Raw genomic sequence first — 18,042 nt, forward strand, 5'->3', positions numbered from 1 at the left:
TATATACACACACACACATAAGTATCTATTGCTAAATAGCAAAACACCCCTAAACTTAGTGGCTTAAAATAGCCAGTTTTTTATTTCTCAAAATTCTGTGGTTGATTTCCAGGGCAGATTTTCTGCCAGTCTCACCTGTAATTACTCTTTCAACTTCAGTAATTGATGGCCTGAGGAGAAATGGAGGATGTAAGATGGCCCTACTATTATGTCTGGCAATTGGAAGAGAACCAAGTAGGACATCTTAGTTCTCTTCCACATGGCCTCTCATCCTCTAGTAGACTGTACCACCATCTTCACAGTATGGTGATCTCAGGGTATCAAGAAAATGAGAAAAAAGAGCTGTAATGTCTCTTAAGGCTTAGCATCTGCAACCACATAATGTCACTTCTGTCATATTTATTGGTCAAAGCAAGTCATTAGTCCAGTTCAGATTGAAGGACCTGAAGACATAGACTTCATATCTTGACGGGTGGTACAGGAATATTATATTGCAAAAGAAGGGTTTGTAGAACATATGATGACTTCATTTGTTGGCAGCTATTATAATAATCTATCAAACTACAGGTTATAGAGGTTTCTTTAAACAGTGAGAATCCCACAGCTTTTTGAACCTGAGGTTGAGCTGTGTTTAAAGAATATGAATACTGCCCTTATGAGTACATTATGTTAAAAGGACAAACAAAAGACCTGGAAGCACAGTAGGAGACTTTTCTGGTAGTTTAGGTCTAGAAAATATATATTTGAATTAAGAAATATACATTTTAACTATAATCAGAGATTGGCTTTTAATGCAGACTCAAGCAAAAGCAAGCACTCAGTATTTGAATCATTAAAAATATATGTTATCTTTCTTTCTTCTCTGTTCTCTAGTGAAGTGTAAAGAAGTTAAGCAAAAATTGTTTACACTCTCAAACATATGTTATTTTAAATAAAATTTTAAAACTTGACTTCACAGAAGTATTATACAATTCCATTTTTGGTAATACTAGACTACATTTGAATATTCTCGTAATTAGTTTGGCAATATTCCATAGGGGCAGCTGAGCCAATAAACTGTTATGAATCAACTCATTGGTTTAAGTAATGTTTACAGTCTGGCAGCTCACACAAAATTTGTAAGCATAAAACGAGGGCGATTTTGCTGGGCCATTTTGGAGACCTGAAGTGAAAAAGGAAAAAAGCAAATAAACACACACAACAGTTGTAAACAACTAAAATGATGACATGTATCTTCCTTTCTCTCTTCTGTCTCTTGATCCCTCTACCTGTGTACCTACCCAGCTACCTAACCATTCATAAGCTTATTCTTGACTGTACCAAAACATATATATATATATACATAAAGACAATAGAATATGTATGCTACATAACTTAGACAAATAAGGAGATTATCTTAAAAGGCCGGAAAAGGAACTTCTGGAAAGTAAACATTGAATATTTATTTCTTCATGGTTGTCATAATTGAGCCATGTGCTTCTTGTGCCCAGAAGCCATAGTGAGTGTTCACAAATATACACTGATTTTTAAAATAGCTTTATAGGGATATAATATATGTGTCATAAAATTTACTCATTTTAAGTGTAAATTCCATAATTTTCTCATGTATATTCAAAGTTATATACATAAAGAGATATATACCATCACCTCAATTTAGTTTCAGAACATTTTCACCACCACATTCCCATCATCAGTCCCAGGCAACCACTAATTTGCTGGCTCTTCTCTGGATATTTCATATAAACAGAATCATACAACATGTGGTCTTTTATATCTGACTTCTTTCACTCAACATGTTTTTGCTGTTTATCCAGAACTTGGCTTCTTTTAATTTTTATTTATTTATTTATTTACTGAGTAGTATTCCATGATTATATTAGTCTGTGCTGCTATAACAAAATTCCTGAGGCTGGGTAATATATAAACAATAGAAATTCCTTTTTCACAATCCTGAAGGCTGTGAAGGCCAAGATCAAGATGCTGGAAATTTAACATCTGTTGAGTGCCTTCTCTCTGCTTTCAAGATGGGGCTTTACTATTGCATCCTCCCAAGGCAGAAGGGCAAAAACAGCCCAGCTGGTTCTCACCCACAATTTTATAAGGTTGCTAATTCTATTCATCAGTGCTCTACCCTTATGACTTATCACCTCCTAAAGGCCCCACTTCTTAATAATGTTGCCTTGTGGGATTTAAGTGTCAGTGTGAATTTTGGAGGGGACACATTCACACCATAGCCTTCTGCTCCTGGCCCATCAAAATGCATGTCCTGCTCACATACAAAATACATTTTATTTCATCCCAGTAGCCCCTAAAGTCTTAAGTTGTTCCAACACCAACTCTAAGTCCAAAGTCTCATCTAAATATCACCTAAATTAGATATGGGTGAGACTCAAGGCATGATTCATCCTGAGGCAAATTACTCTTCAGCTGTGAGCCTGTGAAATTAAACAAGTTTTGTGCTTCCAAAATACAATGGTGAGAGAGGCATGGGATAGATATTCTTATTCCAAAGGGGAGAAATAGGCAAGAAGAAATGGGTAATAAGTCCCAATTAAGTTGGAAATCCAACAAGGAAGAAACATTAAATCCTGAGGTTTGAGAATACTTTTTGACTCCATGTCTTGACTTCTGGTCACACTGGGGAGGAGTCGGCCCCTACCAGGCCATGGGAAGCCCCATCTTCTAAGCTTTGTTTGGCAAAGACCACACAGCAGCACTTATGGAGTTGGGGTCTAGCATCTCCAGCTCTCCCACACTGGCATTTCATGCTGCTGACTACAGCTATGGGGTTTCAGGGATGGCTCCACCCCTATGGCTCCACCAGGCATTGCTCTAGTTGGGGACTCTCTGTGCTGCCATACCCCGGTGGTAGTTCTCTTTCTTGGCCCCAAGGCTCTCCAAGGCATCCTTTGAAGTCTAGAGGAAAGGTCACCATGCCTTCACAGCTTGTGCTCTTTGCGCACCTGCAAAATTGGCACCACATGGATGCCACCAAGGTTTACCACCTCTGACTTCCATAGCAGCATCCTGAGTCACTCCTGCACCTGCTTGACCAGCACTTGGGGTAGCCAAAGAGCACTGCACCAGAATGAAGAAAGCTGACTCTTGAGGCCCCAAACGTGCCCTGGTTTCCTCCGTTGAAACTATTCTGCCCTCAAAGCTTTCACACTCTGGTCCTGTGATGAGGGTGACAGTCTGGAAGAGCTCCAAAATGCCTTTAGGATTATTCTTCCATTGTCTTGATGAAGACCACCTGGCTTCCTTTTATCTTACAAGAGTCTCCTTATCACATAGTTGCTTGGACAAACTGTTGGTGTTTTCTCTGGAGCACAATTTTTATTTACAATCTGACCTGGCTGAGTATTTTCCAAATTTTTAGGTTTTGCTTCCTTTTTTATTATAAATTTCATTTTTAATCCATTTCTCTCTTCTGACATTTTACTAAAAGCAGTCAAGAAACACAATACATCTCCCCGAACACTTTGCTTAGAGATTTCTTCTGCTACATATTCTAGTTCACCACCTTTAAATTGTGCCTTCCACAAAATATTAGGACACAGACATAATTATCAAGTTTTACCACTTTGTAATAAGGATGCCTTTTCCTCCAGTTTCCAATTAGATAGTCTTCATTTCTGTCTAAGAACTCATCAGAAAGGCCTTTACTGTCGGTATTTCCCCCAATATTCTGGTCATGACTGTTTAAATAATCTGTAAGAAGAGTTAGGCTCTCTCTACTCTCTTCTTCTGAGCCTTCACCAAAATTGCCCTTAAACACTGAAAATCTAGGCTTTTTTCTGGCATGTACCCTAAAACTTTTCCCACCTCTACCCGTTACCCAATTCCAAAGCTGCTTCCACATTTTTAGGTATTTGTTATAGCAACACCCTATTTCTCAATGTCAATTTCTGTGTTAGTTCATTTGTGCTGCTGTAACAAAATACTTGAGACTGGGTAATTTATGAACAGAAACATATTTCTCACAGTTCTAGAAGAAGGGGAGTTCATGATCAAGGGCTCACAGATTTGGTATCTGGTGAGAGCCTTCTCTCTCACCAAGATGACGCATTGTGGCGTGTCTTCACATGGCAGAAGGCAGAAGAGCAAAAAGAGGGCTAGCTAGTTCCCTCCAACACTTTTATAAGATTGCTAATTCCATTCTTGAGAGCTCCAGATTTAATCACCTCCTAAAGCCCACCTCTGAATAATGTTGCATTCTGAATTTAAGTTTCAACATGAATTTTGGAGGGGACACAAGCATTCAAACTATAGCAATTATACACTGATTGCTGTGTTGCAAATCTTACATCTTCCTCCAACATTGCACAACACATTTTATTATTCATAGTCTCACTTTGCTTTTTTTTTTTTTTTTGTTAATAGCAGCATTATTTCTAATGTGATTTTAACACATTTCTAATTTGAGGACATCTAACAACTTTTACGCTGCTCTCTTACTGTCACCTCATCAATAGCTTTGCACAAATGATTGATTCATTTAAGGACTTGTTTTAAGAATTGTTTTGTGTCTTAGTCCATTTTGTGCTGCCTTAAAATAATACCTGAAACTGGGTAATTTATAGTAAATGGAAGCGTATCGGCTTATATTGGGTTTGGAGGCTGGGAATCCAAGATCAAGGTGCTGGCAACTGGTGAGGGCCTTCTTGCTATCTCATAACATTGTAGAAAGGCAAAGAGAGAGAAAGCACACATGAGACAGAGAGAGCGAGAGAGAGAGAGAGAGAGAGAGAGAGAGAGATCGATCTTGTGAGGGAGCCCATTCCCAGGATACCAACATTAGTTCATTCATGTTGGTGGAGCCCTTATGACCTAAACACCTCTTAATGGTCTCACCTTTTAGTATGGTACAATGGCAATTAAATTTTAACATGAGTTTTGGAGGGGACAGCATTCAAACCATACCATTTGGCAATTGTTAACTCCTCAAGCCTTTTACTGTCTTTCTCTTCTTCCTAAATTATAAAAAAAGAAAAAGAGTCTCAAAAAAATTATAAAAAAAGGAAAAAGAAAAGACTTGGTATTTTGGTAGGGATTAGAGGTAGCGATTTCTTGTGTTGATGTTCATTCAGTGTCTATGTGTATCACCCATGAAATTGTCTGTTCATTTTGCATGTTACTCAAATATACTGTGTGATATTTTAGCTACCACTTTTGTCTATTAATCAAAATAAGATCATGTCTGGTCAATGTAGGACAAGAACTTACTAATTATATCTTTCCTAGAAAAATATATTGTAAAATATAAGAGGGACTATTAAATGGCTTTATGAAATGTGCTTTGGCTTTCAAAAGAATAATGATGAGAAATTATGTGTCCAGTTTGAAAGATTTAATTGTAATGCATATTTGTTCCTTTAGCATTTGTGGGATCCAACATCTGGAACGAATAGGAAAGAAGCTGAATCTCTTTGACTCCCTTTATTTCTGCATTGTGACGTTTTCTACTGTGGGCTTCGGGGATGTCACTCCTGAAACATGGTCCTCCAAGCTTTTTGTAGTTGCTATGATTTGTGTTGCTCTTGTGGTTCTACCCATCCAGGTAAACAAAACAATCTTACATTGCGTAGAAATGTACAGAGACATGAAATTGAATCCTCCACATTTGATAAGAAATGGAAAGTGGCTTATTTATCTAACACTAATTTACTAACACATACTATCATTACATTTAATCAATTACATAAATTACTGCAGAAATGTCATTTTACATTTTATTAGAAACACCGAGTTGCTTTTTTTCCTTCCAGTCATGACTGACAGCACTCATCTTATTTCAATCATTCAAGATTTTTTTTAATATAGGGTACTTAATTATATTAAATATAGAATAACATAGTTTTTAATTATAGGATGATAGATCAAAGAAATAAATTTGTGAAGGGTTGATTTCTCTTGGTTCTTCAAAATAAACCACAAAGTCATACACTGCAATGAAGAAAAATCTATTACTTATGTTTGTCAAATAAAATCTGGGCCAGCTGCAGGGCTCATGCCTATAATACTAGTATTTTGGGAGGCTGAGGCAGGTGGATGGCTTGAGCCAAGGAGTTGAAGATGAGCTTGGGCTATAAGGTAAAACCCCATCTCTACAAAAAAAAAAAAAAAAAAAAAAAAAAAAAAAGTCTGAACATGGTATGTAAATATTATGTGGCACTTTGGGGAGTGAGTAGGGAGGTTGCAAAGGGATGGATATATAAATGGAATTAAAAATAAGTAGATGCAATCTCTAACTCTTTCCTATAATAAGCCCTGGCTGCCCATGTGTGGGCAGATCAGAAGCAGGCTATAGGGAAATGCAAATCAAACTTGCATATTCCATTGCAAAACTTTGGCCGCAATGTATCTGAATAGAATACCTACAAAAATGGCCTTCCTACTCTGATAAATTCATGCATCCCTCCCTTGCACCTTTCACTTTCCTCCGTTAATGGCTACTGTACAGCTAGAATGTGGCCTTGTGTGTTATGGTAAGAGTAACTCCTATTGCATGAGATGTGGTTAGAATTTGACAGAGAATGTGGGAAAATAGCAATGAGGCTTTTCTCTTTCACTCAGCTCTACTGGACATAAAGCAGAGGTACAAACCTCTTAGTGGCCTGTTATTATGTGATAGCAAAATCAGTGTTAATATGTTTCCTTGGAGACCTGAAGCCCCTGGGAGACATTTGCAGCCTCTGTAGAAATTATATGAAAATTCTGTCGTTGAAGGGGAATACTGACAATTAGAATCTCAATGAGTTCCATCTAGGAAATTGAAAGTACCTAATAAACAATAGATGTATTGCATTGATTTATTTATTTCCTTACTGTGTTTTTCATTCACATGTGGAAAATATATTACAGTTTGAACAGCTGGCTTATTTGTGGATGGAGAGACAAAAGTCAGGAGGAAACTATAGTCGACATAGAGCTCAAACTGAAAAGCATGTCGTCCTGTGTGTCAGCTCACTGAAGATTGATTTACTTATGGATTTTTTAAATGAATTCTATGCTCATCCTAGGCTCCAGGTACATTTGGCTTATATTATGTGCTATACTGGATCATACCTACTAACATATTGTCAAAGTCAATTAACTGATGGTGCAGCCTGCTTTGTGGAGGATTTTTATTTATACAACCAAATATAGAAGGAGTAAATGAAGAACCACAAATATAACCAGGAACATAGAAAAAAAATGCTGGAGGAATACTCAGTATTTTAAGTTTCCTTCTGTATCTACGTTGAAAGACAGATGGAATAATGTTAATGCTACAAGAAAATTTTTCTTTGAATTAAAAGATTGCTTTTTCTCCCTTGGGTAGAGCATAAATGATATTTTTATGGAACATTGAATTTTAAGATAAAATATAATAAAACAAGAAAGAAACCATTTCAATATCATCTGCTCAGTTAAATACTGCAGAATTTTATCAAGGATTGCTAATGGAAATGTGGAAGTCTGGGACTTTCATTTTTTTCTTTTGTTTCCTGAAGTATAAATAGATCCTATATGTATAGCAATACATGACCAAAAATTGGACAATAACTAGCTGAATTGAGAATATGAATTAAGAAGAAACTTTTTTTTTCTGTCTATGCAGATAAAATTCTTGAATATTTCCACTTTCTGCTATGGGCCAAGGCATTAATCTCCTTTCCTGCTTACTGCACTTAGTCTGTTGAAGGTCTTGTATTTACTCAACAAATTTTTGTCAAGAAGTAGAATAACTCCAGACTTCAAGACAATGCTTAGTATTTCTAATTATCCTTTCCTTACAAAACATAGAAATATTGATTTGTGAATATTTTGTAGACCTTTATAAATACTATATTTTTGTGTTTTAAAACACTTAATTTATAATTGATTCTTAAATGATAGAATCATTTTGTTCTATCTTAAATGGCAGAATCATTTTGTTCTTATTCTTTTGTTTTCATATGTTAACTTGCATTTTTAATAGCAACTCCATACTTGTTTTTTTAATTATTTATATTTAATTAATTTCAAGCTTACTTATTATAACTCATAAAGGAAATCCATTTGTGGGAAAATTTTGATCCCATGGTGTATTAGCCTGCTCTCACACTGCTATAAAGAATTGCCTGAGAGAGGATAATGTATAAAGAAAAGAGATTTAATTGGCTTGCGGTTCCACAGGCTATACTGGAAACATGGCTGGGGAGGCCTAAGGAAACTTATGGTCACATGTAATGCGAAAGGGAAGCAGGTGTGTCTTCACATGGCCAGAGCAGGAGGAAGAGGGGGGTGATACACACTCACTATCAGGAAAACAGCAAGGGGGAAATCTGCCACCATGATTCAGTCACCTCCCATCAGGCCCCTCTCTTAACATTTGGAATTACAATTTAACATGAGGTTTGGGCAGGGACACAAATCCAAACCATATCATACAGTCATTAACTTTATCTAGTATCAATGTAGAGAATTATTTAAACTCCAGAAATTCCTAGTAGATATATTTTACAGCAGTAAAATGGTGAATGTTTACCAGAGAATTTTAATTTCTATAAATCATTGGTTTAAACTGTTTCACCACTCAGATGTAATTTTCTCCAAAGGACCATATATTTTGTAATATTTTGATATCATGTTCATTTAATTTACTTTGTCCGTATTTTCAATATTTTTATGGATCCTTATTCATTCAAATATTCATCAGAAACTGTTCAAAATTATTGTTTCATAATTATATAGCTAAATGATATAAATCACTATCACAATTTTGATCCTAAAAGTAATGAAGTATGAATTGATACTTAAATGCTTCTGCCTGGTGTTCAATATATATTTTAGGATCAGTCTGTAGATAAAACTAAAACCTTCACAAGCTGAAAGTGTGTGCCAGGTATAACCATTGATTACCTTCCCTTATGGTCTTAGTAAGACTGAAATAAGTTGAGATGAATTTATTGATTTATGAGATTTGTGTATGTCCCATTTGTATTTATTATAGTGTAATGCTATTTAATATATGTCCAGGTTTTAAATGTGAAATTTTATTAGCAAAAGTTCATTTCAGTTTTATCATATTTCAAATTTTTCTTAGATATTTTATTTTTCTATGTAGTGTAACATAAAACATTTTTGTTTCTATTCCATTGCCCATTTTGTTTTGAATAGGATTATTATGTGGTGATTTTGTGTCCTACTGAAATGGATGTACAGGTTCGAAGGATACTGCAGATTCCAATGTGGTCCCAACGAGTTATCTACCTTCAAGGTTCAGCCCTTAAAGATCAAGACCTATTGAGAGCAAAGTAGGTATCCCTGCCTTTCATCTTGCAGCTTACAGTTTTGAGTGACTTAATATTTTCTCTTTCCTCCAAATTTTAGCAATTTTCAGTGTTGCAAGATGTGTTTAAGTATGTTTGAGTATAGACTCTTGCCTTAGTCCCTCTGCTGGCCAAACTAAAAGGTCAAAAATATATCATAAAATCAGTGTGTTTACTCCTCTTTTTCAGCCTCATCTCAAGGCAAAACTGTTCAGAAGACTGTGACCACACAGCACAATGAAAAAAGTGGCCCAGAATAATTATCTTAAGCTGTCAGAGATTCACTGAGGTATCCAGACTCACTGTTAGAGTAGTCTCCAAATTCCCGAATACTGTTTTTATCCCACATCTAAAAATTGTGGGCTAAATATGGTGTGACATACCAGTGCAGTGTGAGTTAGGGTTTACATTTTAAAGAGCTTGCACTATGTATTGGACACATAGCACTTGTTTTGCCTGGGGTCAGAGAAAAAATGGTTGCCGTGGACTAGAGGAATCAGAAAGGTGACAGGACTTACTTAGCTACCCTCTTCTTTTTGTGCATGTACCAGGCAATTTGTCTTAAAGGTGACATAGTCTTAAACATTTGTCACAAGTTACCAAGTTGTATCATATGAGTAGAATGTGAGTATTATTGAGCATAGCGTGGACACCACGGAAACAGAGTTTCTGCGAAACAGTCTCCTTAGTTTCAGATGCCAGAAGGTATCTTCAACAAAAGTGGTTTTGCTCAATATTTTCTGCTGTTTTTAAAGTTTTAAACATATCTTCATGTTTACCCTTGAGTTGTCCTGCATACTCTTCTAGATTTAAAAGTCTCACCACTGAATTGAATAGCATAAGTGCTTTATACTTTTTTTTTCTTTCCTGGATAACCTGAGTGTACATGAGTGGGTGTGTGTTTGTGCCTGTCTTCACTGTGTGTGCAAGTGTGTGTGTGTATGTGTGTGTGTGTGTGTGTCTGTCTAGTGGGTGTTGGAAAAGAACAGAAGAAAAGTCAACTGTTTTGTGGAACAGACTTCTGGACTCCTTTGTGCTGCATAACCCTTAAAATGATGACTAGATACCTAGTCAGGAACTCTGATGTTACCATTGATTTATATATAATAAAGTCGATTTAATGGAGTTTTTTTTTCAATGATTTAACTTCTGAAAAAAAACAGCATGAGAAACTAGCAGGATATAATGAGTGTTATCTAATTGGAAAGTTACATTTCTTTGTGAGTATTTTCATCTTTTTGGTGGATTAAATACTTCATATTTGTGGTCATTGTACATGTGACAGTTCTTTAAGTCATCAGATTTTCCCAGCACCTCAGGTAAACCCTGGCTTTAGGTGTTTACTGTTTGCTATCTATACTCATTATTTGGGTGTGCTAGAGAAATAGATGCTTAGATACTACTATAATCTAGATCATTGTATTCATTGGTGTAAATAATCAATATTCTTAATTTATTGTATGACAGTTAAGTTCTTCACACAATAAACATGAAGAACATTCATATTATGTTCAATATGAATTTGTGTAATACATGGAGGCTTCTTTCCGCCTAACAAGTTTATCTGAGTTATTGGTATTAGCTATTAGTATCTAAGCTATATACTATTTAGGATTAATATAACTAATTTATTACCAATAGTCTTAAAATGATGTCTTGGTAAAAGCGACCATATTTACAGGAAGAATTCCTCCACGTGATAAAAGAAAAGGGAAGGGAATGAAGGAGAGAGAGAGGTAGCTGTCTGGTCATACACTAAAAGCTATTTAAAAAAATAAGTTAGAGTGACGCAGTATCCATTTTTATGTTCATTTCCAATCTTAGCTTCCTATAAAATATTTGGGATTTAATATAAACTAATACATTTTTCAGTGCAATTCCTCATGCATAGAGCATGCAGTAGGATTCTCCAAACAAGTTTCGTAGGTTAGTTGCATGAGTTTTGAATTGCTTAGTTGAAAATGGTGTTTAAAGAAAGTTATCCAACACTCATATTATCTTAATAACCATGGCGCAACATTTTCCCAGAACTGTTTGGTTTGGTCTTATTTCAAGGACTTTTATATTTCCTCCCCATAGAAACCATTTTTTTTTTGGAAAATATTTACTTTATCCAGCGAACCACAGAGATAAATCATTCCTCATTTTGAAAATAAACATTCTTGTGCTCTTAGAACATCAGGTATCAAACACTAAAATATACTGTGTCTTTATCACTAAACTTAAGAAATATTGAACCCTAGTATGAGGGGAAGGGGCTTGGAAAAAGATGCTGAATGATCTCCAGGAAGTATAAATACAAACTAGAGTTTTACTTATGAATACAGAGAAGCTGTATTCCACCCCTCTTAGTTTGATTCAGACATTACAGTTAAAATACTATTAATCATAAAATAAAGACCAATATAGCCCCTTAATTTACTCAAAGCATGCATCTAAAATATATTTAATTGTACAAAGAAATAACATTTGGCTTTTATTAACTTTTGTCATAAAACATTAAGTTATAATAGACAACCCAATAGCAAATTTTTTTTTTGTTCAAAATCAGATATAGTCATGATCTGCTAGAAATTCAACTTTCATTTAAGCTTAAGGATACACATGGTCTACATGTACATTTTGTGCAATATATGGACTAAAAAGACTGAAATTCTGTTTTTCAGAAAACATGTAGATATTTCAGTGTGTGATTATTTTGTTTTTCCATCTGTATTTAGGATGGATGACGCTGAGGCCTGTTTTATTCTCAGTAGCCGTTGTGAAGTGGATAGGACATCATCTGTAAGTTTCTAAAATCTTTTTTAGTAAGTTGTGCTTTCCATTTTAGAAGATTTTTTTAAATTTGAGTTTTTAAAAATTCGCCAACATTAAGTATTGGTGACCTTAAAGTTTTACTAAAAGGAAACAAATATTACTGAGCTATCTTTTCCATAAGAACAGTTGTATCATTGATTGTATTAACAAAAGTGTTTTTCAAATAGTTTTTATTAATATTCTCATAATCTGTTGATCAAAATGAATCTTATATAAACAGAACTGGAACATTTTTTATTAAATATGTCTTATGATATGTAGTTTTGTTAAAGTGGCCTCAATTTTTTCAACCTTAAGACAAAGCAGATGGATCAGGCATTAGAACCAATTGGAGAGTTTCTCAAAACTATGCATTTGAGAACCTTCTATTCAAGATATTTGGGGTGGTAATCAACAATCTCTGTATTTTTAAAAGCTCCACAGGTAATTCTGAAACACATTTCAGTTTGGTAACCTTTGGCTTATATGATGTTTATGATGCATTTTTTAGGTCCACAGTTCTATCAAACTTATAACTAAATTAAATTGTATAAAGCAAATAATGGTATAAACTATATTTAAACTTTTTTATTTTATAATTTTTTTAAGTGCTTCATTATTTTATGTTCAGTAAATTCTACTACCTCCTGTGTTTCTAAGCCAATGACTCCATCTCTAGCCATTATCTGCAATGTGTGGACAAATGAGAACAATTGGTGGTTTCTATAGAGAATGGGAAAAGGCAAAATGTGCATAGATCTTTCAGCTATATGTTTTATTCTCTTCTGGAGCACTTAATAGGCATACTCTTTTACATTAATCTAGGACTGTAAGTCCTGAATGGGCAGGCTCTGTGTTGTCCTCACTCTAATTTACCTAAACTACTTATCCATTTCTAAAATGTTTAAACTGATTTTCTCATCTTTCATTTGGAGTGGGCTGCTATTAGCTGAATTGTGGGCCTACAAAATTCCTGCGTTGAAGTCCCAACCCTTATTACCTCAGCATGTGAACTTGTGTGGTGATAAGGTGTTGAAAGAAGTAATAAATTTATAATGAGACCATTAGGGTAGGCGCTAATCCAGTATGACCAGTCAGTGTCCTTATAAAAAGAGAAAATTTGGAGGCAGACATGTATACAGGGAAAACACCATGTAAACATGAAGACGGCAATATACATGCCAAGGAGAGAGGTCTGGAACAGATCCTTCCCTCACAGCTCTCAGGAAGATCCAACCCTGCCAGCAACTTGATTTCCAAATTCCAGTCTGTAGAACTGTGAGACAATAACATTCTGTTGTTTAAGCCACTCAGGTTGTGGTACTTTGTTTGGCAGCCCTAGGAAACTAACAGAAGAGTGTAGACCAAAAAATGATTGGAAAACTTTTAAAATATTTTTTGAAATATATATATGAGAAAAAGTATCTACTCCCCACTTTCTTCACAATTACTACCTTAATTCAGATCAGACTGATTGATCAGTTCATTTAAGCACTACTTTAATCGTTTCTTAATTGGTTCAACATAGTAGGTACTCCAAACATGTTTATTGAAGAAATGAATTTGAACTGAAGATAATCAAGTGTTTCTATAATTGGTTGACTTATGTAATTGTGAATGTTGTGCTCCCTCAAGTGGTAATTTGGCTTTAAATTACTTTCAGTTTTTCAGTATGTGTACTATCTTTGTGTAGCAAAAGAGGTATAAGCATTAGGAAATAAATACATAATACCTTCTATAGTACCCTTTATAATGTGAATTTGGAAGCTTTTAGTTAATCAAATGCATTCTCTTTTTTTTCCTGACACTACTAAATTGGAAGAAATGAGTAAGAAGATTTACACCTATAGGGACAACAGATTTGGTAGATGAGACAATACTAATTTTATATTAATAATAATTTTGCAAGCTACAAAGCAGATAGATGAGTGGCAACAGTGAAGGAAGTTAAAATTTAAGTTGAGACAGGAAACAAATTAGAAGCAAGCTGCTTTTTGCAACCGAACCTCAACAGTCTCAGAAAATAGAGGTACCAGATGTCTCTGAATGTAGGGTTATATGTATGACTAAATACATGAATACTGGTTAGAAGTCTATAAGAAAAGTAGGTTCTTTGAACCCCTGTACATATCCATTGCTGGTTACTTTCCTAATCCTGGTAAAAGAGTTTGCTATTTGGAGAATTTGATCCAGGGATACTCTCTACTCAGAAACACCAGCTACAGTTAAGAGTCTAGGCACCATGCTAAAATTAAGGGAATTAAGAGTAATCATATCACTGAACGTGATATGATTTTCCCAAATGACTCTGAGAAGCATTACAGCCTGGTCCATATCTCTATTGACATTGACACAAGATTTGAGGAGTTTCCTCATGGGAAATGGTTCAACAGAAGATAAAATGCCTTATATCATTCAGTCAAAAGTGTGTGTGCCTGTGTGTGTCTGTGTGTCTGTGTGTCTGTGTGTGCAGAGATATGAAACCTGGTGTTCCTCAGTGCAATATTAAACATTGATCACTCTAAAATAAAATCTGTGTGAGAAAAGCTCTCTGCCTCCACTCAACTCCTAACCTCTTTTGAGTGCTTAACTCCTGCTTGTATTCAGACACCAGACACCAGACATAGGGATTTGAGGACATTTCTAACAAGAACAAGAAGGAATAAGCAAACAAACAAACGAAAACCATACACAAAAAGAGAAACTCAGAGGAATCAAACAATACCATATAGTTCTGGAAATAGAAATCAATCTTAAAATATATATTTAATAAATATTCCTAGTAACATGAGAATATGGTACATACATAAAATAAGAATAGTAGACTAGACCACAAAACAAAACAAGACACTCAGTGAACCTGAAAGAGCTCCTGGAAATTAAATCTAGCATAAAAAATGAATAATTTAATAAAAAGCCTAGAAGGTAAACCTAAGGACATTGAAGAATGAAGAATAATAAAATGAACAATAAAACCAAATAGTGTAAAAGAAGAATTAAAAAGGTGAGAAAATTATGGTAGTTAGAGAGAAGCAATATCAATATAGTAGGAATTTAAGAAAGGGATTTTATAAAACACTAGGGTAGAATATTATGAAAGACATAATACGCTCAAATTTTCCACACAAAAATTGTCAAATTGAGAGGGCCCACTCATTATACAAAAAGGACTAGAAAAGATCTGTGCTGGTCAGGGAGAAGGAAACAAAAGAAGAAGCCAAAGGAAAAAGGAAAAGGCATATGAGGAAGAGGAACAATAGGAGAAAAAGAAGAAAATATTCAAAACTAAGGGTGGAAAATTGGAATGTCTTCAGATGTCTCATCAGTAATGGCAGAAGACAGTGGGACAATGCTTTCAAAATTCTGAAGGGAAATATTTTTTCACTTAGAATTTTGTATCCTGGCAAAAGTTTGGTCTAGTAAGAAAGTAGAACCAACCCAAATGTCCTTGGAACCAACCCAAATGTCCAACAATGATAGACTGGATTAAGAAAATGTGGCACATATACACCATGGAATACTATGCAGCCATAAAAAATGATGACTTCATGTCCTTTGTAGGGACATGGATGAAATTGGAAATCATCATTCTCAGTAAACTATCGCAAGGACAAAAAACCAAACACCGCATGTTCTCACTCATAGGTGAGAACTGAACAATGAGAACACATGGACACAGGAAGGGGAACATCACATTCTGGGGACTGTTGTGGGGTGGGGGGAGGGGGGAGGGATAGCATTAGGAGATATACCTAATGCTAAATGATGAGTTAATGGGTGCAGCACACCAGCATGGCACATGTATACATATGTAACTAACCTGCACATTGTGCACATGTACCCTAAAACTTGAAGTATAATAATAATAAAATAAATAAAAAAATTAAAAATTAAAGAAAAAGAAAGTAGAAAGAAGTTATTTATATAAACTAAAGATTTTAAAGAATGCACAACTCTCTGGAAGCTGCTGGAAGATGTGTTTACCAAAAACAAGGAGTGAGTGAAGGAGAAGTAGCCTCAGGGGATCCAGCACAGAGGAGAGAATGGAAATTTCCAAAGTAATGGTGGAAGTGGACCCTAAACAGCAGGCTCTCAGTGCCAGCAGTCAGACCATTGTGAGGAGTGGAGAACTTCAGGAAGGCCACCTCTGGGGAGGAGACCAAGCTGGCGTTACCTCATGTGGTTGAGTGTATTGAGAAGAGCTTTCCACTTCTGGGCAGGGGTTTTGGATTGCATTTTGTCTCCCCTTTTATTTTCACTTGTTGGAGCCCTAACTCCTAGTTCTTCACAATTTTACTATATTTGGATATAGGGCTTTTAAATAGGTAATTAAGTTAAAATGAAGCCATTAGGGTGGGCTCTAATCTAATATGGCTGATGTCCTTGTAAGAGGAGAATAAGATGATAGGATATACAGAGATACCAGGGGTGGGTGTGCATATAAGGTAACCAGGTAAAGATGCCAATGTCACAGGCCTCAGAGGAAACCAACTCTGCTGGGACTTTGTCCTAGAACTTCCAGTTGCCAGAACTGTGACAAAATAAATGTCTTTTGTTTAAGTCATCAAATCTGAGTTGTTTTTGTTGTTGTTGTTGTTGTTGTTGTTCTTGAGACTTGAGTTTTGCTTTTCTTGCCCCGGCTGGAGTTGAATGACACGATCTCGGCTCACTGCAACCTCCGCCTTCCGGGTACCATGCCTGGCTATTTATTTATTTGTTTGTTTGTTTGTTTATCTATTTATTTTTATTTTTATTTTTTGTATTTTTAGTAGAGATGGAGTTTCTCCATGTTGGTCAGGCTGGTCTTGAACTTCCGACCTCAGGTGATCTGCCCACCTTGGCCTCCCAAAGTGCTGGGATTACAGGTGTGAGCCACTGTGCCCAGCCAAATCTGGGGTATTTTTTTATGGTAGCCCAAGCAGACAGATTCTGAATTAGCAATGAGTGGTTAGAAAACTAACAAATGTCAAAAGAGACAATTAGAATGGAAAACAGATCATTCAAGATTGGAAATATAATTATAGCACTCAACATGCTGTTCTATGAAAAACAGCCATAATAATGTGAACACTGAAGATTGATTTAAAAATTATCGAACTACAGTCATGCACCACATAACATTTCAGTGACACACTGAATATACAATGGTCGTCCCATAGGATTATAATGGAGCTGAAAAATTCCTATTGCCTAGTGACATCATAGCTGTTGTAACTTAGCAGTGCAGAGCTTATGTGTTTGTGATGATGTTGACTAAGATCAATAGGTTATACCCTATAGCCTAGTACGTACTAGGCTGTACCATTAAGGTTTGTGTAAGTACAGTCTATGCCCAATGACAAAATCGTCTAATGATGGATTTCTCAGAATATATCCCCATCGCTAAGTGAATCATGACTTGTATATTCAAAGGATGGGAAAAGGGAAATTCGGAATGAGGGATGAGAAGAAAGTTATACTCTTTTGTTCCATAATAGAAAGCTAGTAGATAATAATTTAAATTGAAAAGCAGGAAATAGTAATAAAATCATAGTTAGAAATATGGAAGGAGGTTAAGAGAATACCTAGTTTTAGGGCTGTAAAGGGACTGCCTCTGTGGAGTGGAAATATGTGTGAGAGTAGGAAGGAGAGAGAAGGCTGCACTTATATGTTATGGAACTTGTCTTTTTGGACTATGTACATGTATAGGTTTGATAGCATTTTTAATTAAGTGTGAGTTAGAATATGTCTTGGTCTAGGAAAAAATCATTGATTTAAAAAATGTGCCATTAGTTGTGAGGAGGTAAGCAGGTTTCTTGTCATGTCAGCTTCACATAACCCTTGAGATGTCAGTATAAACATGGGTAAATTTGCAGTTGAACTGCCTGTGTTTTTTATATATGTACTTTTTTGTCTTTCAATAAAAATTTATTTACAAGAAAAAGTGGCAGGCTGGATTTGGTCTCCAGGC

At 35.5% G+C, this 18,042-nt stretch overlaps 1 protein-coding gene across 5 annotated transcripts in view; it reads left to right on the forward strand.

Moving 5' to 3' along the window:
- Positions 1-18,042, forward strand: part of KCNT2 (potassium sodium-activated channel subfamily T member 2) — a 381,853-nt gene that overhangs the window by 175,367 nt on the left and 188,444 nt on the right. For all 5 annotated transcript variants that reach the window (XM_055378337.2, XM_055378343.2, XM_019028251.4 and 2 more), the window contains exons 9-12: positions 5,380-5,560; positions 6,865-7,029; positions 9,145-9,281; positions 12,017-12,080. In XM_055378337.2, the coding sequence (XP_055234312.2) occupies positions 5,380-5,560; positions 6,865-7,029; positions 9,145-9,281; positions 12,017-12,080 (547 nt within the window). The remainder of the gene's footprint in view (positions 1-5,379; positions 5,561-6,864; positions 7,030-9,144; positions 9,282-12,016; positions 12,081-18,042) is intronic.

The sequence above is a fragment of the Gorilla gorilla genome, chromosome 1, assembly GCF_029281585.2.
Source record: "Gorilla gorilla gorilla isolate KB3781 chromosome 1, NHGRI_mGorGor1-v2.1_pri, whole genome shotgun sequence".
Lineage (NCBI taxonomy): Eukaryota > Metazoa > Chordata > Mammalia > Primates > Hominidae > Gorilla > Gorilla gorilla.